This window comes from Marmota flaviventris, chromosome 9, assembly GCF_047511675.1.
Source record: "Marmota flaviventris isolate mMarFla1 chromosome 9, mMarFla1.hap1, whole genome shotgun sequence".
In the NCBI taxonomy this organism is placed as follows: Eukaryota; Metazoa; Chordata; class Mammalia; order Rodentia; family Sciuridae; genus Marmota; species Marmota flaviventris.
In genome coordinates, this window is record NC_092506.1 from 73,669,713 (window position 1) to 73,693,569 (window position 23,857).

General features: G+C 33.4%; 1 protein-coding gene and 1 non-coding gene across 4 annotated transcripts in view; both read left to right on the forward strand.

The window, feature by feature from the left end:
* Nucleotides 1-13,449, forward strand: part of Eed (embryonic ectoderm development) — a 30,384-nt gene extending 16,935 nt beyond the window's left edge. The window contains exons 8-13 of one of the 3 annotated variants that reach the window (XM_027942658.3): nt 835-968; nt 3,263-3,368; nt 5,066-5,140; nt 11,743-11,901; nt 12,659-12,732; nt 13,114-13,449. In XM_027942658.3, the coding sequence (XP_027798459.1) occupies nt 835-968; nt 3,263-3,368; nt 5,066-5,140; nt 11,743-11,901; nt 12,659-12,732; nt 13,114-13,240 (675 nt within the window). In that variant the 3' untranslated portion in view covers nt 13,241-13,449. The remainder of the gene's footprint in view (nt 1-834; nt 969-3,262; nt 3,369-5,065; nt 5,141-11,742; nt 11,902-12,658; nt 12,733-13,113) is intronic. The other 2 variants (XM_071616576.1, XM_027942659.3) reach the window with 2 other exon arrangements.
* Nucleotides 13,450-14,973: 1,524 nt separating this feature from the next.
* Nucleotides 14,974-15,075, forward strand: LOC114098648 (U6 spliceosomal RNA). Its single transcript, XR_003583759.2, has one exon. It is a non-coding gene; the product is annotated as a U6 spliceosomal RNA (small nuclear RNA).
* Nucleotides 15,076-23,857: the final 8,782 nt, after the last annotated feature.

The window sequence follows — 23,857 nt, forward strand, 5'->3', positions numbered from 1 at the left end:
AAGGAACACATTACACTAGTTAAGAAACATTTTCTTGTTTGGCACTGTAGTGCACACCTATAATCCCAGCAACTAAGGAGGCTGAGATGGGATTGCTGGTTCAAGGCCATCCTCGGCAACTTAGAACCTGTCTCAAAATTAAAAGGAATGGTGTATGACTCAGTGATAGGGGGCTTCTGGGTCCAATCCAGAGTACTGCAGAAAATGAAAAACTATATTTTCCCTTTTTCTTTGAAGTAAGTTATCTACTTTTTAGAAAGCATTTTATTGTGCTCACACTAAGTTTAAGGTGACTTTTTTCCAACTCTCATGTTTTTTTCCCTTTATTCACTTAAAAAGTTAATTCTAACACCAGTATAACTTTGAAATGTTTTGATTTACTAGTATAAAATAAAATCTGAGTTGTTTAAGGACTCATAGGTTCAAATTCAGATATCAATTGAATTTCTTGATTGGATTTGGACAAGAAAAGCAATGAAACTTCAGCTTTTTGTGTCATAAAATAATAATTTTACCTCAGCACTCAATATATACCTTGAAAATCAAGCAAAGGGAATACTTTAATATAATGGAATAAATAAAAGTAAAATTCACATAATTTACTTTCTGGCCTTCCATATTATAAGAACTCATTTACTCTGGTGACAAACCAAATAAAACTTTAAATCTTGGAAGTAGTAAACTGTGATTTATGGATTACATAGATGAAAAACAAAATGGAGTTAGTATTTTGATTTGAAATACAATTTTCACTGTGTTAGGTGAAAATTGGACAAATATAATTTGTGATGGTAATTTTTATACTTAATTTAAACTTTTCTGTTTTACATATAGGATTATGACCTTTTGGGTGAAAAAATAATGTCCTGTGGTATGGATCACTCCCTTAAACTTTGGAGAATCAATTCAAAGAGAATGATGAATGCAATTAAGGAATCTTATGATTATAACCCCAATAAAACTAACAGGTAACAGTTAATATGCTTTATTGTGCTGTTGAATAAATGTGTTTTACTTTTTCCCTGAATTGTTCAATAAACCCCCAACTCTAAGTTTAGAAGGCCTTTTAATAACCTTTAGGTATAATTTATCTGCCATAATATTCACCCCTTTTAAATGGAAACCTTTTATTTTTAATGCTTATGGCTCAGTTTTTACAATCCCTTTAGAACTGTTTTTGCCTTCATTTAGTAGCATATTTTACTGATTTTTATTTAGCTATGCATATACTTAACCTTTTAAATTTACACATATAACAGTTTTTAAAAAATATTTTTTAGATGTTGTTATTTATTTGTACGTGGTGCTGAGAATCTAACCTACAGTGCCTTATGCATGCTAGGCAAGTGCTGTTCCACTGAGCCACAACCCCAGCCCCACATATTAACAGTATTAATAGAATAAAGTAAAAGACACATCAGTAAGTTCTAATTCAAGATAATAGAATGTATTTAAAAAGAATAACGATAATATAACATTTTTTTTTTTTTTAATGAATCTCACTTCATTAAATAGAGGAAATTTAAATTCAGAAGTCTTGTTCCATGATACTGTGTGGTGGGCAATTTTTTTAAAAAAAATATTTATTCTTAAGTTTTAGGTGGACACAATATCTTTATTTTACGTTTATGTGGTGCTGAGGATCGAACCCAGTGCCTCGTGCATGTTAGGCGAGCACTTTACCACTGAGCCACAACCCTAGCCCTGTGGTGGGCAATTTTGTAACTTCCTTGTGTTTTTGAAATGTCTCAGTTTTGGAAATGCCTGAATTCTTAATGCAGCTAACTTTTTTAAGCATTACATGAGGCTATCATTAACACTTTCATTTTAAACATATGTTTACATATACTAACTTTGCCTTTTTGTTTAAGCAAAGAGCTAGAGGTTATCTTCTGGTTTGCAAACTATATTAATAATAGTTAAATTTATAAGCTACATTTGAGTACACTCATCAAACCTTAGTGACCTTTAAGAATAAATACAACTTTCAGAATTCTACTTTAAAAGAACAGACTAATATGGTGTTGAATTTGTATTTTGAAATTATTTTGTATATTTTTGAAATAAATACAAATTATATTTCTTAGTTTACAGAAAATAATATTGAGTTGTGCTGGTTTTCTCCTTGAAGGAGTTTAATCATAAGACTTTTAATATGTACTTGACTTAAAGGCATTTAATGTAATTGTGTAACAGTTAAAAATTTATGTCAAATCATCAATAACATTTGAATGTTTTAACAAATTCCCAGAATTTGAATTGGAAGCATTATACCAGATAATGCAGCCCAACATGCTTTTTACATATGAGGGCAAATGTAAGAAGAGAACATGTCAATTGACTAAGACAATTAATTCATGATGTGTAATTCTATAATTATTTCAGTATAAAAACCGGCTCTTGGGGTTGGGGAAGCAGTCACTGGTAAAGTACTTGCCTAGCATATATGAATTCTGGGTTCTATACGTAGCACAACAAAAACACACAAAACTGAATTATTTACTAGATTAGAAATATTAGGTGTAGTATTAAAACCAGTAACTTCAGAATTGGTAGCAGCTTATCTTATTCATTGTCTTCTTGGAAGTGTCTTTAAGGGAAGAAATGGAGTCACATTTTAGTTTCCTAAATATAGAAATTATTTGGAAAGGTCTTTATCAGATTTCTGCAAGGCTTTTTCAGAAATTATTTCTTGAGGCAGGACTGTAAATTTATTTGTAGCTGACTTTGAGATGATGTTTCATTGCTTCCAGAAAGATGGCTATCTTAAGTATGTTAACTTTCATAGACTGTTAATGATGAATTTTAAAGGATTAAATAAGTAGTTTAGTGTACTTTTGTGGGAAAATTTCACCCCTGCCATCAGATCTCTTTCTTTTTTATTGGTTAGCATACTCAGAATTGAATGGATTAATTTGGGGTCATATGTAGTACAATTTTATTTTTTAAATATCATTGGACAAAAATAAGATTGAAAATTGATAACGGAAGAAAATAGAGAAAGAAAAATGGAGACTTACTCTTCAGTAAACAGATTGAAATATAAGTTGTCTGGAAACAGAGGAATTGATAGTCACATTTTATTTTTAAAAGTTTTATAAGTCAGGCTACAGATGTAGCTCAGTAGTAGAACACTTGGCTAGCATGCAAAAGGCCCCTGGCCATACCACAAAAAAGAGTTTTATAAATTCAAAAATTAAAACTAGTGTCATTTCTAATATATTTTTTTCTTTTAACTTTTTACATTTCTATTTTCCTTCAGGCCATTTATTTCCCAGAAAATCCACTTTCCTGACTTTTCTACCAGAGACATACATAGGAATTATGTTGATTGTGTGCGATGGTTAGGCGATTTGATACTTTCCAAGGTATGAAAAGAAACTGCAGTTAAGCTGTACTTTCAGAGAGAGAGAAAGAGAGTGCGAGTGTGTGAGTGTGTGTGTGTGTTTGAAACTTTGCAAATTCATTTGGTTAAAATGAATACTAGAAGGGAAATTTGACTCTCAAAGTCTAATATTTTGGTAGATTTGAAAACTTATTTTGGAATAATATAATTATTTGTGCTCCAGTAAGAGAAATGTAGCTTATAAGGTGATAGTGTTTTCTGATATTTGATGATGTTGCAAAATAACCAATAATTAAAACCAACAGTGTTTCTTTTTTTATTGATATGTTTGTGTCTATTTCAATAACATTTTATTTATAAAAACAGGAGGCTGGAGTTGGTTGGTTTATAGGCTGTAGCCCCATCCTGCATATCCTGCTCTAACATGTTGATGGATGTAGGTATACCCTTCCATATTCATGGGTTCCACATCCTGCATTCAGCCAACCATTGATTGGGGGAAAAAAAAAAAAAAAAAAACCCTGCACATGTACAGACTTTTTTGTCGTGATTCTCTAAGCAATGCAATATAACAGTCATTTACATAGCATTTATATTGCATTAGATGTTATAAGTAATCTAGAGATGATTTTTAAGTATATGGGAATGCTGGGTGTAGTGGCATACCCATGTAATCCCAGTCACTTGGGAGGCTAAGGCAGGAGGATGGCAAGTTTGAGGTCAGCTTCAGCAGCTTAATGAGATGTGAGATTGAGTCTTAAATTTAAAAAAAGGGAGGGTATGGGAATGTAGCTCAATGGTAAAGCACCCCTGGGTTCAATCCCCTTTGCCAATGTGTGTAGGGTATATGCAAATACTGTGCCATTTAATATAAAGTACTTGGTATTTGGGGGCGTCCTGAAACCATTCTCTTACAGATACTGAGGGCTCAATTTTCACACACACATAAGATGGCAATTGAGAGAAGTTATTGGTGATGTTATTTGAACATTTGGATTGTCAGATTTGGAAAAAATTGCTATTTCGTTTCTTTTCTTGATGCGGATTTCAGGATATTCATGTATTCTTGGGCCAGAACCTAATTTATTTTTTTTCTTTTCCTATGGGTATAGTTTTACTGTTGTTGTTTATTCCACACACACACCCCCCCCCCCCCGCCCCCCGCTTAAACTTTTGATCTTGAAATACTTAGATTCAGAAGAAATTTCAAAGATAGTAAGTACAGAAAGGTCCAGTGTGATCAATTCCCAATTTCCCCTAATGGTCATATTTTACATAACTATAACACAATATCAAACCCAGGATATTGACACTGTTATTATAATGTGTGTGTAGTTTCTTGTTATTTTAATCACATGAATTTTGTCATTTCAAGAATGTAACAGTTTGGAATCTTTTGAGATTGTTTTTTCCCACTCAATGTAATGCCCTGGAGATCCATCCAAGTTGTTGCTTATATCAGTAATTCTCCTTTTTATTGATAAGTAGCATTTCATTGTATGGGTATACCACCACAGTTTATTTAACCATCTATTGTAGGTTGTTTTGGTTGTTTCCAGTTTGGGGCTATTACAAATAAAGCTGCTAATTAATGATTTTGTACAGGATTTGGTGTGGACTTGTTTTTCATTTCTCTGGGATAAATGCCTAAGAGGGCAATTGCTGGGTCATGGTTAAGTTTGTTTAGTTTTTTAAGAAACTGCCAAAACTATTTTCCAGAGTGGCCGTGCCATTTTACATTCTCACCAGCAATGTATGAGAGATCCAGTGTCTCCGAATCTTCGCCAGCATTTGGTATTGTCATTATTTTTTATTTTAGCTGTTCTGATAGGTGTGTAGTGATATCTCATCGTGGTCTTAATTTGCATTCCCTGATGGCTAGTGTTGTCGAACATCTTTTTCATGTGCTTATTTATCATCCATATATCCTTTTTGGTGATGTCTCTTCATATCTTTACTCATTTTCTAATTGGATTGGTTTTGTTTTGTTTTTACTGTTGAGTTTTGAGAGTTGTTAATATATTCTAAATATGACTCCTGTGTCAGATACATAGTTTGCAAATATTTTCTTCCAGTCTATAGCTTTTCATCCTCTTAACAGGGTCTTTAAAATGTCTTCAATTTTTATGAAATTCAATTTTTGATTTTTTTAAAAAATTTTGTAGACAATGCTTTTAATGTTGTGTCTAAGAACTCTTCACTAAGTCCTAGGCCTTAAAGATTTTCTCTTTTGTTTTATTTGTTTTCTTGCTATGTTTTCCCTCAAATGTATGATCTATTTTGAGTTAATTTCTGTAAAAAGTACGAGGTTCAAGTTGAAGTTAGTTTTTTCCCTATACATATCCAGTTACTCCAGTATTATTTTTTCAAAGACTATGCTTCTTCCATTGAATTGCTTTTGTACCTGTCAAAAATTATTTGAACATACTTTGTTCCATTGAACTGTATGTCTGTCTCTGTGCCATCACTACATACATGGTCTTCATTATTGTAGCACTATGATAAGTCTTGAAATTGGATAGGTTGATTTCTCGCTTTATTCTTTTTCAAAATTGTTTTTAGCTATTCTAGTTCTTTTGCCTTTACATATAAGTTTTAGAATGAATCTTGTCTGCATTTACCAAAAAAAAAGAAAATCTTATTGGGATTTCTTTTTGGGATGAGGGAGATTTTGATTGAAATTATGTTTAACTTATATGTAATTTTGAGGGGCAGTAATATCTTGAGTTTTATAATCCATAAATACTGTATGTCTTTCATTTACTTAGTTTTTAAATTGTATTTATCAGCATTTATACATTTTAGCATACAAGTCGTTGTTTGTGCTTTGTTGGATTTACATCTAAGTATTCTTTATTCTCTTTTTTAGCTATTATAAATTGTATTTTAAATTTCCATTTCCATGAGTTCATAACTAGTCTATAGAAATACAATTGATTGAATATTAATCTTGAATCCTACAACCTAAATAAATTGCTTTTTCTAAGAACTTTTTTTGTTCTTGTTGATTCTGTGATTACTTGGGATTTTCTATGTAGACCATCTTGTCATCTATTAATAGGACAATTTTACTTTTTTCCTATATGATTTGTATGCCTTTTCTTTCTTTCCTTATTGCACGGATGAACTCAACTGTTGGTACTATGTTGAATAACCATGTTAAGAACAGACATTTTGACTATAGTCTCATAATTAATAGCTGGATTTTTTTGTTATTATTGTTGTTCTGTTTTGTTTTAGGTATTCTCTGTTAAGTTGAGAATTGTATTCTCTTCCTAAATTTTTGAGTTTTTCCACAAATGGGTTTCATTTTTGTCAAATGCTTTTTCTTCATAAGTTGATAAAATTATGTTTTTTCTTTATTCTGTAGCCTGTTAATTTAGTGGATTGTACTATTTTTTGAGTATTGATCCAGCCTTGTTTCTCTAGAATAAACCCTACTTGGTCATGCTGTATAATTTCTTTTATATGTCGTAAAATTCTATTTCCTAAGTATTTTTGTGGATGATTCATGAAGTATTAAACTTACCTGAATTTTTTTTCCTTGTTATTTTAATATGGTTTGGGTATCAGTAATAATGACTTTATATAAATGAATTGGGACTATCTACTGGGTCTCTAATGATAAAACCTGTTTTATTCATGAAATTTGTATTTTTTTTTTGTCATTTTCTAGAGCTTTATCAGTATTGATCTTTTCAAAGAACTTTTTATTTTGTTGCTCTTTATGTTTTAATTTTTATTGGTATCTTCTTTTTTTAAAGAAGTTCTGTGAATTTATTTTAGATATGTTTCATGGGAGTTTGAAAAGAATAAGTATTGTGAAAATTAGATACTATTGGTTGATGGTGTTAAATTCTTCTGTGTCTTATTGATTTTATGTATACTGTTTTGTCACTTACTAAGAGACAAATGATTAAATCTCCAACTATATTGTAGATTTTTCTTTCTCCTGACAATTCTATTACAGGTTTTGCAGTTCTGTTGTTCGGTACATATATATTTGGTATTGCTGTATCCTGGTGGCTTTACCCTTTTATTGTTATGTAATATTTTACTTTTTAACATCTGTTTGTTGTGTAAGTTTCTTATAGATTACATATCATTGAGTCATTTTGTAATTAATCCTCTCTGGTGGTTTATTTTATTTGATTTATTTAGACCATTTATATTTAAGCCTTAACATAGGTAATTATATTAGTCTGCTGGATTGGTTATTTTTGTTTATATGTTTTTGTTTTCATTTCTCTCTCTGGGTTTTTTTCACTATTACTTCCTGTACATTATATTTTTTAGAATTCCATTTTTATTTATGTATTATATCTTCGAGTATATTTCTTTGTAGTTTTTTTCAGTGGTTGCTTTACTGTATATGTGTAACATGTCATCCTTGTATTGGTATTTTATCAATTCAAGTGAAATGTATGACTTTTCATTCCTTTATTCTTCATTTATAACTCTTAAATATTTGCTTTATATTGAGAACCACATCAGAATCTTGCTTCAGTCATCAAATATAATTTAGAAAACGCAAAAGAAAAGGGAGCGAGTATTACATACTACTCATCCTGCTTTTTCTGTTCTTCCATACTCATACTGCCAAGATGACTCCTTAAATAATTTCCTTCTGTTCAGGAAACTTCTTGTAGGTAGGTCTGCTGTTGACAAAATTCTCTTAGTTTTCCTTCATCTAAGAATGGCTTTATTTCTTCTTCATTCTTGAAGGATGTATTCACTAAATATAGTTTTCTGGCTTCACAGTTTTTTAGGTTTTGTTTTTTAACTATTGAAAAAGTGTTTGTCCCCTCTTTGGTTTGATGAGGAATCTTCTGGAAATTTTTCTCCTCTGTAGATAAGGCATTCTTTTTGTTTCTGCTTTCACCATTTTTCCTTTGTCTTTAGTTTTTAGATTGAACATGAATATATTTGTAGTTTGGGGTTTGAGTATAATTTGAATGGAGATTTATTTGGATTTATTTTGTTAGCGTTCACTACCTTCTTGAATCTTTGATAGATTTATTATTATTATTATTATTATTATTACTCTTTTAGTCATAGATGGACACGATATCTTTATTTTATTTATTTTTTTATTTTTATGTAGTGCTGAGGATTGAACCCAGAGACTTACACATGCTTACAGGAGCAGTCTACTACTGAGCCACAACCCCAGCCCTAGGTTTATGTTTTGGGGGCATATTTTTGTCTCAGATTGGAAACCTTTCAACCATTATTTGAGTTATTTTTTAACCCTGCACTCTCCCTAGTTTGGAGTCTGATGAAATGTTAGATCTTTAATTTGGGTTCTCGGATTTTTTTTTTTTTTTTAAGGTCTGTTTTCTTTTTTACTCAGATTGGATAATTACTGTTGTTCTCTTTAAAATTCTTAACTCTCTCCTCTGTCTTCTGCTATTCAGCCCATCCATTGAAGTTTTAATTTTGATTATAATACAATTTTATTTCAAATTTTTCCATATATATTCTGTTTCTGAAACCTTTTTTAGTTCAAGTGTATGTATTTGTACTCATTAAAGCATTTCTATGATTGCTGCCTTAAAATCCTTATCAGATAATTGTGACATCTATTGCTTCAGTATTGGTATCTTTTTTTTTTTCAAGTTGAGATTTTTCTGATTCTTAGTGTCCCAGTAATTTTTTATTGATTTGTGGATATTTAGGGTATTATGAGACTCTAGATCTTCTTTCAAGCTTCCCTTGTGGTAGGCTTCTTTGATACTTTTCAGCTGGGGAAGGAGAGCACAGACTTGTGGTTACCAGTTAGTGGGTGGGAGTTCAGACTTTCTACTAGGCCTCAGTTAATATAACTATAGTTGGAGGGGTTGGGATGCCTCATTAGTGCTGATCTAATAGTCTCCACTGCTGTGTGGATAGTTAGTTGTGGCCTTACCACTGAGTGGTTGTGACTGTCCTGACTCTGTTAGGCCTTCTCTAGCCCTTCTCTGATACTAGGCCAGCCAGAAAGTTACCTTATTGATGCTAAGGGTATGGGATACCAGTGGATATGTAATCAAGGTACTTAGTTATGACTTAAGAATGGTTCCTTACCAGGATTTTGTAGGTTCAAGTGAAGATGAGTCATGGGTTTTTCTGTGCTGTGTTGAGAGGCTTGTCTTTACTTGTTAGCATTCTTGCTTTGTTGCCTTCTCTAGCATCCAGTCTGGGATATAAAGAAAATCCAGAGAACTCAACACTCTTATGGTTCACATTCCTGGGTTCATAACTTGTCTGCCTTTTCTCACCTTTAAGATTGTTTGCTTTATATATGATATTTAGTCTTTTAAGTTACATTCAGGGGAATTAATAGAGAAAAGTGAATCTACTGCTTTTTTTTTTTTTTTTTTTTTTTGTAGCAGCAATAAAAAGCCAGTAGCTTTAAATTTCTACCCTTAGAACTTAATCTGGCCAGTTGTTCAGTAGTGCACACTTATAATCCCAGCAACACAGGAGACTGAGGCAGGAACAACACAAGTTTCAGTCCCTTAGCAACTTAGTGAGACACTGTCTCAAAAAAATAAAAAGGACCAGTGATATAATTCAGTGGTTCAAGAACCCATACTCCTGGGTTCATTTCCCCATACTGGGAATGTAATCACACTTAAGGACAGGATTTCTGAATTTAGGTGAGAGGTTGGACTAAATATTAATGGTCATCTCAAATCTGGCTCTGTGTTAAAAATCACTGGAAGAACTTGGTAAAAATAGATTCCTACACTTTATCCCCCAAACATTCTAAATTTGGCACAAGAACCCTAGAAATTTGTGATTCTAAAACACTCCCTAGATGATTTCGAAGGTAATGAATCAGCTCTGGTAAATTCTTTTTATCTTCCCTTACTTTAGTTTTCCATGAGGCGGGACTCTAATAATTAAAATTCTTGACTGGGGATGTAGCTCAATGGTAGAGTGCTTGGCTGGCATGCTTTAGGCCTTGGGTTTGATCCCCCACCACAGGGGGAAAAATATTCTTTATCAGCACAGTAAGAAGTACATGAAGAACAATTTTATAATTCTTATGCTTCTGCCTTCCCCTGAGAGATTCTGATTCATTGGGGTTGGGGTCACGATGAGGTTCCTGAGAAAATTCCACAAGTTATTATTGATCTAGTTGTACACTTGTTCAAGAGTCATCAAGCTAAGGTGATCTCTGAGGGTACTTTGTAGTTAAGAACTTGTGTAACATATACCATATAGCATTATGTTTGAAAAATTTGAAAAAGAATAAAAAAATGTGTTGTCCTGCCAGGTATGGTGGTGCATGCCTGTAATCCCAGTAGCTCTGGAAGATTGCTAGTTCAAAGCCAGCCTCAGCAACTTAGCAAGGCCCTACACGACTCAGTGACACCCTGTCTCTAAATAAAATATAAAAAAGGGCCGGGGATGTGGCTCAGTTGTTAAGCCTCTCTAGGTTCAATCCGTGGTATTAAAAAAAAAAAGAAAAAGTATTATCCCATTCTGATCTTCTTATGACCATGTGGTTAAACTGTTTAAATGCCAGTTACCCTTGCTGCAGGGTTGCCACCTTTGATAGTGTAAGCTGCACAGCAAAATCCAGGGAGCACTGTTTACTTAAACCAAGGTTTCTTAATCTGGTGTTATTGAGGTTGTGCTGTATAATGTAATTTGGTGAGGAACTATCCAATTCATCAGAAGATTTTTGTCAGCATGTCTGGCTTCTACCAATTAATAATATGAAAGGCACCCACAGTTTTGAAATTTTCTTTTCATTGTATTCTTTACCAGTTCCTGCCTAAGTAGGAATGTGTACACAAAGAGTCAGTGTTACATGATAAGAGAAGTATAACTTCATATCATTTGAGCCCATCCACATGTTGGTATCTTGATGTTAAACTACTGCTTTGATTGCCTCCTTTTGCCCTACTTCAAACCTGATCTTCAAGGCACATTGAATGAATTCATTATATCTGTTACCTGTCAGGTGGTACAGACACTGTGGTTGAAGAATGCAATAAAGGATTAGAAATAAGTTGGAAAATTGGGGAAACTGGTGATAAAAAGAAGGACCAGATATTGAAAAGCCATGTATTCTAATACAGTGTTTTTATAATTATACCTTTGAAATGTAATTTCAAAGTATCTCTGGGTACCAAAGTATCTAGAGCTGAACGTGGTTTGATTATGAAGAGAAATTGTGACTTCCAACATGAATATTCCAAACAACATAATTTTTTTGTATTGTCTAATTTTGTTGATCAGATTTCTTATACTCAAATGTGGACGTTGACTGTATACAAATGAATGTGTATCACTGGATTAACCACATTCTTTGACTTGTCATTCTAAAATAATAGTCTTGTTTTAAATTTTTAAAATTCAGTTCTAAAATTAATACTTGTTTTTCTTTTTTTCTCTTTTAGTCTTGTGAAAATGCCATTGTATGCTGGAAACCTGGCAAAATGGAAGATGATATAGATAAAATTAAACCTAGTGAGTCTAATGTGACTATTCTTGGGCGATTTGATTACAGCCAGTGTGACATTTGGTACATGAGGTTTTCTATGGATTTCTGGCAAAAGGTAGCAGCATATTTTTACATTTTGAAATTATTTGGCTTATACTCCATTGTAATTCTAACTTTTTTCTGTTATATCCATGTTCTTTTTACTCTAAGAATCTATCTTGATGTTTTGTATTGATTAAAAAATTCTGCCATTGTGGGCTCTGTATACCATCTGCAATGCCTGTTATAAATAAAATTGGCAGTTTGGTATCAGTAGTTAAATTTAGGTTACATTCCATAATAACTGTTACTAACATTTAATATTTTAGTGATTGGAATGTTAAATTACTTCTGTAGCTTTTTCCTAGGAAAATCAGCATGGAAGACAGGTTAAATACTAGTTACTAGTTACCTAAAATGTTAAAGAAATCTGTTGTTAGGATTCTGTGGTAACAAATTAACTGGGTATTCATCTCTTTTTTAAAAAAAAAAAAAAAGAAAAAGAAAAACATGTTTTGGAAGAGCTTTCCACAACTGTTGCTATAATTCTTTAAGGCAGGGCAGAAAAAAGAGTACCACATTACAATGTAAACTGTAAAGCCCTTCATAAAATTGTGAAGTGCCTTCTTATTTTACTCAGGACACCTGTGAAATATTAATTGCTCTTATTCCTATTTACAAATCAGGAATATAAGATCCAAAGAAATAGTCAAGAGCGCAGTCAGAGGCTGGAGCCGAGGTTTTTCTGAAGTAAGAAAGTTGTCTTAGGATTGTTGAATGCCTTGGAGCATGGTGATTTTATTAATTTGATGTTTTTAAAAATGTTTACACAGATGCTTGCATTGGGCAATCAGGTTGGCAAACTTTATGTTTGGGATTTAGAAGTAGAAGATCCTCATAAAGCCAAGTAAGTATTGAGAAATTTCTATAATATTAAAGACTTCTGCCTTATTCCCCCCAAAGTTTTATGCAAATATAGAAAAAATATTGACACTTGCAGTATCATCCTTAAATAACATTTTAACATTTACAAATTTCAGAGTTACAAGTATTTTTTTATTTTAATAATGAGCACCTTGGTGATACTTGTAAAAATTATATGGTGCCGCTTGGGTTTAAAATATACCCAAATTTTATGAGATTTGAGATTGAACTTTTAATGAAGATAGTCTGGTTTTAAATGCTTTTTAAAGAGACTTGGTATCTGTTTATTTTCTTATTCATTCTAAAGGTAGATATTGGTAGTATAATGTAAAATATTTAACCTCTTGTCATGTTTTTTCCCTAGATGTACAACACTGACTCATCATAAATGTGGTGCTGCTATTCGACAAACCAGTTTTAGCAGGGATAGCAGCATTCTTATAGCAGTTTGTGATGATGCCAGTATTTGGCGTTGGGATCGACTTCGATAAAATATTTTTTCCTACTCAAAATTAGACTGTGTTGTCTGTGTAAAATAGAATTAATGTATCTTGCTAGCAAGAGCACATAGAGCATTTAGACTTGTTTTTCAGCATTCAATCAGGCTGAGCTGAATGTAGTGATGTTTACATTGTTTACATTCTTTGTACTGTCTTCCTGCTCAGACTCTACTGCTTTTAATAAAAATTTATTTTTGTAAGCTGTGTGTTATTTTATTTTCACTATGATGAAAGCAAGTTGAAAGTTATAAAATTATAGCTTATCTATTTGTGATGATCTTTTTTTCTTAACTGGAGAAAGCAATTTAATGTAGAGATTAAGTGTAGGCTCTACAACTAAGCTGAAATTAAATATTGGCTCTGCCACTGTGTAACTTTGGGTAAGTAACATCTCTGTGCTTTAGTTTGCTCATGTGTAAAATGAATAATACTACCACAAAAATGAGAAGCAAATTATTTTAATGTATTTGGGGTATTTAGAATATTATTTGCCAAATAATAAGCCCTAAGTATATTTTATGATTATTGGCTATTATATGTTTTATGGTTTTATAGTTTTAGTGATTTCTTCTGTGATGATTCCACAAGTAATTATATTTAAAATTCAGTAGTATTAGAACATATGTTTTCTTGTCAGTAGATTTGTAATTGGACCATTAGTAAACTTAGTGGAAATGTTATTATTAGAACAAAGGAGAGGACATACTGTTTAAATGCACGGTCTAACAATGAAAGATACAGGGAGTATGTCCATGTAGTGAGTTATTGCCTCATTTCTAAAATGGTAGCCAATAGGCTAAGTGAGATTAAGTAGATCTCATAGGGTGGAAGGTAGTTGGGTTTTGGTCTCAGACATAGAGCATGTTGCATTTATTTGTGAACAACAACAAAATCTCCAAAGAGGACCACAATCACATGTCGAATGTTAACCAACCTGAAGCAGAATGAAGAAAGCCTGAGTAGTCATGAAACTATGGTAGAGGTAAGGTGAGGTGAGCCAGGCCAGGGTAAAATATGGAAGACTGAATTTTGTCAAGTTTTTAAAAGGATTAATAAAATTTTCTTTTTTGTATTTTTAAAATTTGGTTTTGATATTGTATACTTGTATGGTATTGGACAGTGTCGTGTCTCTGAAGCAAGGTCTACCTCCCTGAAATACAGTGCTTTAACTCTTAGTAAACAGGAAAACTTTATCAACATTTATCATCTTTGCATCCAGTGGATCCTTCTTAAGTCGCAAACCAAAAGCAAATAAATTTTGATGCATAAACATTAAAGATAGTACTGTGACATCCTTTTAGCAAAGCAAGGTGGTCCAGTTTATTATGGCAAAATACTGCAAGGTGAAATCCTTCCTGTTACATGACTAACTGGGTGAGTGTATGTTCCTTCATAGAAACATATTCACTTCTTGAATGGAACAATTCTGCAATGTAGGTCATCTGAAGACAGGCTGAAATTTCACTTACACAATCAGTTTTGTCACTATCTCTAGAGTATAGTGCTATGTCTGCCTCTCGTGATCTTCTGATTCATCTAATAATTTAGAAATATCTTTCTTTGTAATTTTTTTCGTGCATGAGCAGAAAATGAAATATTTTGAATTCTCAGCTTTGTTCCATGAAAGCTGAAAGCAAACCACAAAGATGGCATCTCCTCTTAGACCTTGAAAAACAATCAAATATTGTGAGTGATCAAGAAGACTGAAGAATGACAAATTGAGCTTGCTTTGGCAGTACATACACTAAAATTGAAAAGATAAATGGAAAATTAGCATGATTCCTGGACAAGGATGACACATTTTTTTTTAAATGTTCCATATTTTTCTTCAAGAGAAAAAACACCAGGTCATATTAAGAGGCAAGCCAATCACAATCGCTTCTGATTTCTCAGTACAAACTCTACAAGCCCTAAAGGCTTGGAACAATGTGTTCCAAGTCCTGAAAGCAAATAACTGTTAACCAAGACTACTGTATCAAGCAAAGATCATTCAAGACTCAGGATGAAATAAAAACCTTTCAAGATAAGCAGAAACTAATAAAAGAACTCATGACTAGTAAACTGGCACTACAGAACTTAAATATTAAACAAATTGAAAAGGCTTCAGAGCTCACAGGAAAAAAAAAAAAACTTCATTTGAAGAGTAGCTAAGCAAATGAGAAACAAGACTAAACAATAAAATGACAGAAGTTAATAAACATCTTGACATTGAAGGTGTATTGTCTCAACTCTCCAATTAATAGATGTTAGTTGGCAGAGTGGATTAAAAAACAGGTCCCAACTATATGTCTGTAAGAGACATATCAAAGACAGCCACAAGCTGAAAGTGAAAGGATGGAAATTGATAGATATACCATGTGAATGGAGTCTGAAAACAAGCAGAAGTAGCTACTCCCATATGACAAAAATTATATCAGAAAAAGGAAAAAAGGTCACTTTGCATTGGTAAAGGGAGCAATCCAACAAGAAGATATAACAATAATAAATGTTTATGCCCCAAGTATGAGCATAACTGGTTACATAAAAGGCACTACTCAAATTGGAGCCCCAGATAGCCCCTAGTACAATAATACTGGGTGATTTCTCTGACCATTAGATAGCTCATCTGGACAAAAACTCAGTAAAGACTCTATGGATGTTAAAAATATAAATCAAATGGACCTAACAGGCATCTATAGAATATTTCATACAATAATAATATACTTCTCAGAATCTCATGGAACCTTTTCCAAGATAGACCATATTTTAGGCCATACAGCAACTCTTACCAAACCAAAAAAAGTTTTGATATGATTCCTTGCATCTTATCAAATCATGATGGGATGAAATTAAAAATCAGTACAACCAAACCCTATGAAAGCTATATAAACAGCATGGGGATTGAACAATACTCTGAAGAATGAATGGGTGATAGAAGAAATTGAGTGAGAAATTTAAAAATTCTTAAATAGAAATAGTGATGCAACATACCAGAACATCTGGGACATTGCGAAGGTAGTTCTGAAAGGAAAGTTTATAGCTGAGTGCCTACATAAGAGAATTAGAAAGGTCCCAAATAAATGACCTAATGATACATTTCAAGGCCCTTTGAAAGGAAGAACAAACCAATTCCAAAACCGATAAAAGGAAGGAAAGACTTAAGATCACAGCTGAAAATCAATGAACTTGAGAATAAAAAAACAATCCTAAGGATGGATGAAATAGAGTTCTTTTTAAATAGATTGATTGATAAATCCTTAGCCAAACTAAAAAAGGGAGAAAAGTAAGATTAATGAAAATCAGAGATAAAAAGGAGAACTCATCACAGATGTTAGAAATCCAGCATATCATTAGGACTATTTTGAAAACTGGGAAACCTACAAGAAATGGATACATTTCTAGTTGAATACATGCCAAAGCTGAATCAGGACGTAGGAAACCTAAACAGGTCAATAACTTGTATTGAAATACAAGCAGTAATAAAAAGATTTTAATGAAGCTTACAGAACATTAAAAGAAATTGAAGAGCTTTGAAGATGGAAAGACCTCCATGTTCCAGGACCAGATGGGTTCTCAGTCAAATTGTATCAAACCTTTGCAGAAGAACTAATGTCAATAATCCTGAAATAATTCCATGAAATAAGGACGTAACCTTCCAAATTCATTTTATGAAACCAGTATCACACTCACACCAAAACCAGATAAGGATACGTCAAGGAAAGAAAACTATAGACTAATATCCCTGATGAAATTAGATGCAAAAATACTTAATAAAATTTAGCAAATTGTGTCCAACAACATTTCAAGGAGATTGTACACCATGACCAAGTTGAGTTTATTTCAGAGATGCAAGGATAGTTTCATATATATAAATCAATAAATAATTCATCACATTAAAAGAATTAAGGTCAAAAATCAGTAATCTCAATAGATGCAGAGAAGTCTGAAAAATTCAGCACGCATTCATAACAAAAACACTGAAGAAATTAGTAATAGAAGGACCTACCTCAACATCATAAAACTATATATTAAAAATTCAAAGCCAACCTCATAGTAAATGGGGAAAAATTGAAAGCATTTACTTTAGAATCTACAAGTCAGATGTCTACTCTCACCACTCCTATTTAATGCAGTTTAGAAATTCTAGCCATTAGGCAAGAGAAGCAAATAAAAAGGATAAAAATAGGAAAGGAAATTATCACTGTGGATGATATGATTCTATACCTAGAAGATTAAAAACAAAACAAAACAAAAAACTCCACCAAAAGACTTCTAGAGGTAATAAACAAATTTGGCAAAGTAGCAGGTTATAAAACAATATATACTAACAATGAATCTTCTTAGAAAGAAATCAGGAAAACAGTTTTTACAATAGCCCAAACAAAAGTAAAATACCTAGGAATATATCTAACTGAAGAGGTGAAAGTGTTGTATAATGAAAGTTACAGAACATTAAAAGAAATCGAAGAGCTTTGAAGATGAAAAGACCTCCATGTTCCTGGATAAGCAGAATTAATATTAAAATGCCCATACTACCACAGGCAACATACAATGCAATCCTTATCAAAATAACAATGATATTCTTCACAAAACCAGGAAAAAACAGTCCTAAAATCCATTAGGAAGAATAAAAGACCCAGAATAGCCAAAGCAATATTAAGCCAAAAAAGCAATGTTGGAGGCATCACAATACCTTACCTTCAAATTATACTACAGAGCTATGGTAACAAAAACTTTGATACTGGCATAAAAACAAGACACATAGACCAATGGCACAGAGTAGAAGACACAAGAGACAAATCCACACAGATAAAATCATCTAATCCTTGAAAAAGTTGCCAAAAATATACTTTGGAGATGCAAGGATAGACAGGCATTTTAACAAACGGTTCTGGGACAACTGGTTATCACATGTGGAAGAATGAAACTAGACCCTTATCTCTCACCCTGCACAAAAGTCAACTCAAAATGGATCAAATACCTATGAATTAGACCAGAAATTGCAACTTGCAGAAGAAAATGTAGGGTCAACACTCCAGATTTTAGGCACAGGCAACAACATTCTCAATAGGATTCCTAAAGCTCAGGCAATAGGTCAAGAATTAATAAATGGGATGGCATTAAGTTAAAAATCTTCTGTGCCACAAAGGAAACAATAATTAAGAATGTGAAGAGTGAACCCAGAGAATGGGAGAAAATCCTTGTTAGCGACTCTTGCAGAGGATTAATAATCTAGAAAATATAAAGAGCTAAAAAACACGTCACCAAAAAACCCAATTAATAAAGGGGCAAAAGAATTAAACAGACACTTCTCAAAGAAGAAATACAAGTGGCTAATAAATACATCAAAAAATGTTCAGCATCATTAGCAATTAGGGAAATGCAAATCTACACTTGAGATTTCATCTTATACCAGTCAGAATGGCAATCATCAAGAATAGAAATAAAGGTGGGAGTTCATAACCCACTTGAATCAAAGTGTGGAATATGATATGTCAAGAAATTTGTAATGTTTTGAACAACCCACAATAAAAAATTAAAAAAAAAAATAGAAATAAATGCTAGAGTGGATGTGGAGAAAAGAACACGTTTATACTGTTGGTTGGACTAAATTAGTACAACTACTATGGAAATCAATATGGAGTCTCCTCAAAAGACTAGGTATGGAACCACCATATGACCCACCTATACCACTTGGTATTTACTCTGAAGAATTAAAGTCATACAACAGTGATATATGCATAACCATTTTTAAAGCAGCACAATTTACAATAGCCAAACTATTTTCAACAGTTCTAATGCCAAATGTGTGAGTGCTTTCCACACTACCAACCAGTCTGGACACCAACTGGTTTCTAGTAATTCAATTCAGTTCTAACACTATCTGGAGTTAGCATCAGACCCCACAGGTTAGGGATTTAGTCCCACCAGACTGCACATATTTTAGATGCCCATCCTTAAGTCTAGATCTCCCATACTTCTGACTGACTGTAAGCCCCTCAGCTTTAATAGTTTGCTAGAATGGCTCAAAGAACTCCAAAAAACAGCTTGCTTAGTATTACCAACTAAGGCTACAGATCAACAGCCTCATGAAGGAGGTACATTGGGGGAGGTCTAAAGGGGAGATTATATCCCAGGGAGTAGAATGCACCACTATTTGGGCATGTAGGTGCATTCACCAACCCAGAACCTTTCTGAAACATATTGCTTAGAGGACTTTTTTTTTTTGTGTGTGTGTGTGTGTGTGTGTATGTGTGTGTGTGAGAGAGAGAGAGAGAGTAGGTCCCATTAGTAGCCATGTTAAATTACTGGCCATCTTCTGCCCCTCTCTGTCTCAAGGTAGAGCTGAAACCTTCTAATCATGCCTTGGTTTTCTGATGGTCAGCTCCCATCCTGAAGCTATTCCCAAACTCCTAATTGCCAGTTATCTCAATATACAAAATGATTCTAGAACCTTGTGTCAGGAACTGGAGATCAAGACCAAAAATGATCATTTGCCTCATAAAAACTTTGCCAACATCAACAGACTATATATATATAATGGTGGTCCCCTATGATAAAGCCTGGTGACATTATAGCTGTCTGTAAGCACACTCTATGATGTTTGCACAATGACAAAATCAATGACATTCTTTAGAATGTGGGCCTTTGTTGAGCTACATATGGCTGTGTATGTGTGTCCCCATACTGGGGATTGAATCGAGAGGCTCTCGACCACTGACCACACTTCCAGCCCATTTTTTTCCTTTCTCTCTCTCTCTCTCTCTCTCTCTCTCTCTCTCTCTCGGTCTCTCCCCCCCCCCCCTTTGGGTACTGGTGACTGAACTCGGGAATTTGACAACTGAACCACATCCCAATCCCTATTTTGTATTTTATTTATAGACAGGATCTCACTGAGTTTCTTAGCTCTTTTCATCCTTCTGTCTCAGCCTCCTGAGTCACTGGGATTACAGGTGTGCCCATTTTCATTTTTGATGTAGGGAATCACTGAGTTGCTGAGGCTGACCTCAAACTAGAGATCCTCCTTCCTCAAGCTTCCCAAATCCTTGGAATTACACCTGTGTGACACTGTTCCTGGTAACTATTTTTTTAATTTTTATTTTTAATTGACAATTGCTTATGATATTTTAAATGTTCTGTTGAATATGGTTTGCTAGTCTTGTTGAGGATATTTGTATCTATGTTCATGAGGAATATTAGCTTTTTATTTTGTCCTTGTCTGGCTTTGTTGTTAGAGTTAATGCTAGTCTTGTAAATTGAGTTTGCAAGTAGTCCCTCCTCATGTTTTTGGAAGAGTTTGAGAATTGGTGTTAGTTCTTTAAATGTCTGGTAGAATTCAGGTGTGAAGCCATTCAATTCTGGGCTTTTCTTTGATGGGAGACTTTCTGTTACTGAGTAAATCTTACTTATTACTGGTCTGTTCTGATTTTTGATTTCTTCATAATTTAGTCTTGGTACATTATAGGTTTCTAGTAATTCATTTGTTCGAGGTTATCTAATTTGTTGGCATATTATTGTTCATAGCGTTCTCATAATGCTCAGCATTCTGTGTTTAAGGTGTAATGTCTCTTATTTCTGATTTTATTTATGAGTATTCTGTCTTTTGTCTTAGTCTAGCTCAGGGATTTTTTTATTTTATTAAGCTTTTTACTTTTATTTATTTATTGTTTTCAGTACTGGGGATTGAATTCAGGGACTCTCTACCACTGAGGTACATCCCCAGTTCATTTTATTTTTTATTTTGAGACAGGGTCTTAAGTTGTGGAGGCTGGCCTAGAACTTGAAAGTTTCCTGCCTCGGCTTCTTGAGTTGTTGGGATTGTAGGTATGTATCACCACATCTGGCTTTTTAAATTTTTTAAAAAACAAGCTCTTGGTTTTATTGACCTTCACTATTTTTCTTGTTCTTTGAGGTATAATGTTAGGTTGATTGAGATCTCTTTTGATGTAAACATTTAATGCTATAAACTTCCCTCTTAAAACTACTTTTATTGCATCTGATAAGTTTTGGTATGTTACTTTCAATTTTTATTTGATTCAAGATATGTTTTTTAATTTCCTATTTCTTCTTTGACTTGATAATTGTTCAGCATATTTCTTATACAATGTCATAATATTAAGATTTTTTAGGGCTGGGTTGTGTCTCAGTTTAAAGCACTTGCCCAGCACATGTGAGGCACTGAGTTCAATTTTCAGCACCACATATAAATAAATGAATAAAAGAAAGCTCATCAACAACTATAAATAAATTAATAAAAAAGATTTTTTATGCATAGCTAACCTTGTTTTGCCCTTACATCCACCCCAGATTATTTTGAAGCACACCATGTCATTTCATCTATAAACATTTTGTTAAGATAAAAAAAAATCAATACCATTCTCACTTTTTTTTTTTTTTTATAGTGCCTGGGGATTGAATCCAAGGCTAGGCAAGCACTGTACTACTGAGCTATATCCCCAGCTCCAATTTAATAATTTCTAAATCACATGTGCTGTTTTTATAGAAGCATAAAGAGTAGCCTATTATGCAAAGGGTCTACGTTTCAATCCTCAGCATCACAAAAAGAAAAAAAAAGAAAAGGTAAAATCCACCTTTAATTTACTTCCCAGAAATGATTGCTTTTATTTATGAGATGTTTTTTGTGTGCATAATTTTAAACAAATGATATTACTAAAAATGTTGTTTATATGCTTTATTTTTAGGTTGTTTCTGATTTTTCAAATATTAGATTATTTTGTTATTTGTTTGCATGTTTTGATACATTTCCATTAATACAATTTTATCTGTTGACTGCCTTGTTGTTAGACATGTTCATTACTTCCATTTTTTTTTGCTTTTATAATGTTTTATTAACTGCCCAGCATGCAAATCTTTGTGTGCCTCTGTGATTCCTCAGATTCATTAATCAGAATCAATTATTAATGAAAGGGCATTTTTCTCTACTGTTGCAAATTATATTTGCTCCAATAGTATATATTAGAGCTTATGTCAGTTTTTTTTGTTTATTAGTCTATATCTCTGTAGATCAGGGGTTAACAAATTTGTTCTACAGAGACCTAGATAGGAAATATAGATCTTATAGTCTCCGTTATAACTATTTGAGTCTGCTCCTATAGTATGAAAGCAGCCTTAGTGTTATGGCAAAATTTCAATAAATCACCAAGTCAACTTGAAGCAGGAGATGGAACCATTTTTATTCACCAGCTGACGGGCCAAAGGGCAGGCTACAAGTCTATACCCTTCAATCTTCTCCAAGGGTTGCAGCATACCTTTATAGTCTAAAATCACATTAAACATAAGTGGCTGTAGCTATGAATCAAAACCATAAACAAACATCATGAGATCTAAAATCATAGGCAGAAGGGGAAGTGGGTCATTTTGAGTACAAGTTGAAGAACGGTAACTAACATCTAGACAATCATTCTCTGACAGGGTACATTGTCCAAGAAAAATGGGAACTGAAAAAAGGACAATTTACATTATATAAGAAGAACAGAAACAATTTTGTTTCTAAACAGACTATGCTAAGCAGGATCAACACAATGGCAGGGGTGGAGTTTTCCCATAGGAGAAGCATTTCTTTCTTTTCTTTTTTTAAAATATTTTTTAGTTGTAGGTGGACACAATGCCTTTATTTTTATTTACTTATTTTTGTGTGGTGCTGAGAATCTGACCTAGTGCCTCACCTGCACTAGGGGAGTACTCTACCACTGAGCCACAACCCCATCCACGAGAAGAATTTCTTATATGACATGGAGTCTCAGTAAAATGAAGTCTGTTTGGTTATTGCCCATATAACCTGGCCCATAACAATAGACAACTTATAATGACAGGGCATGGCTATGTACCAAGCAAACAATGATAAAAACAGAAATTGGGCCTATTTCCTGTCCACCAGCCATTTTTTTGATAACCCCTTTGGTGGTTACTAGTTATTAAAACAAGAGAACTCTTAACAAGGTTAAGAGTTGAAGGTCAACTAGATGGTTCACAGCCAAATTTTTATCATGCTCAAGAGTCTAGGTTTAATTACTAGCACACACACACACGCGCATTACAAAAAAAGGTACCAGTGCTGTGAAACCCTTCAGCTCTCCATGTATTTCTACATCATGCAGCCTGTTTCCTTCCTAGATTACAAATGTACCTTGGATAATGAGGACACCTGAAAGTGTATACCTAGTTCACCTGGACTTCAACTTAAAAGTGAAAAAGAGGGCTGGGGATGTGGCTCAAGCAGTAGCGCGCTCGCCTGGCATGCGTGAGTCCCGGGTTCGATCCTCAGCACCTCATACAAAAAAAAAAAAAAAAAGTGAAAAAGATCCTGTTCAACAAAAGTGTTAAGGACCCCTACACTGTCAATACCCTTTCAGGGAAAGAGCATGTTCTTTGCCCCCAAATGAGCCAAAGCCTGAATGGGGAACACAGTGAGACTCTTGTCAGTTGATTTCAGAAAGCAGTCATCCTATAGCCCCCTGAACTTCATCTGTGAAAGAATAATTCAATTCAAGAGAAACAGAGGATGCTGCTGGTCATGTTTTTAGTCCTGAAGACAGCTGGCTACATAATTTGCATGTTACAAAGTGAAAGTGCAAGTCCCTTGTTTAAAAACAAAAAAAATGAGATGAT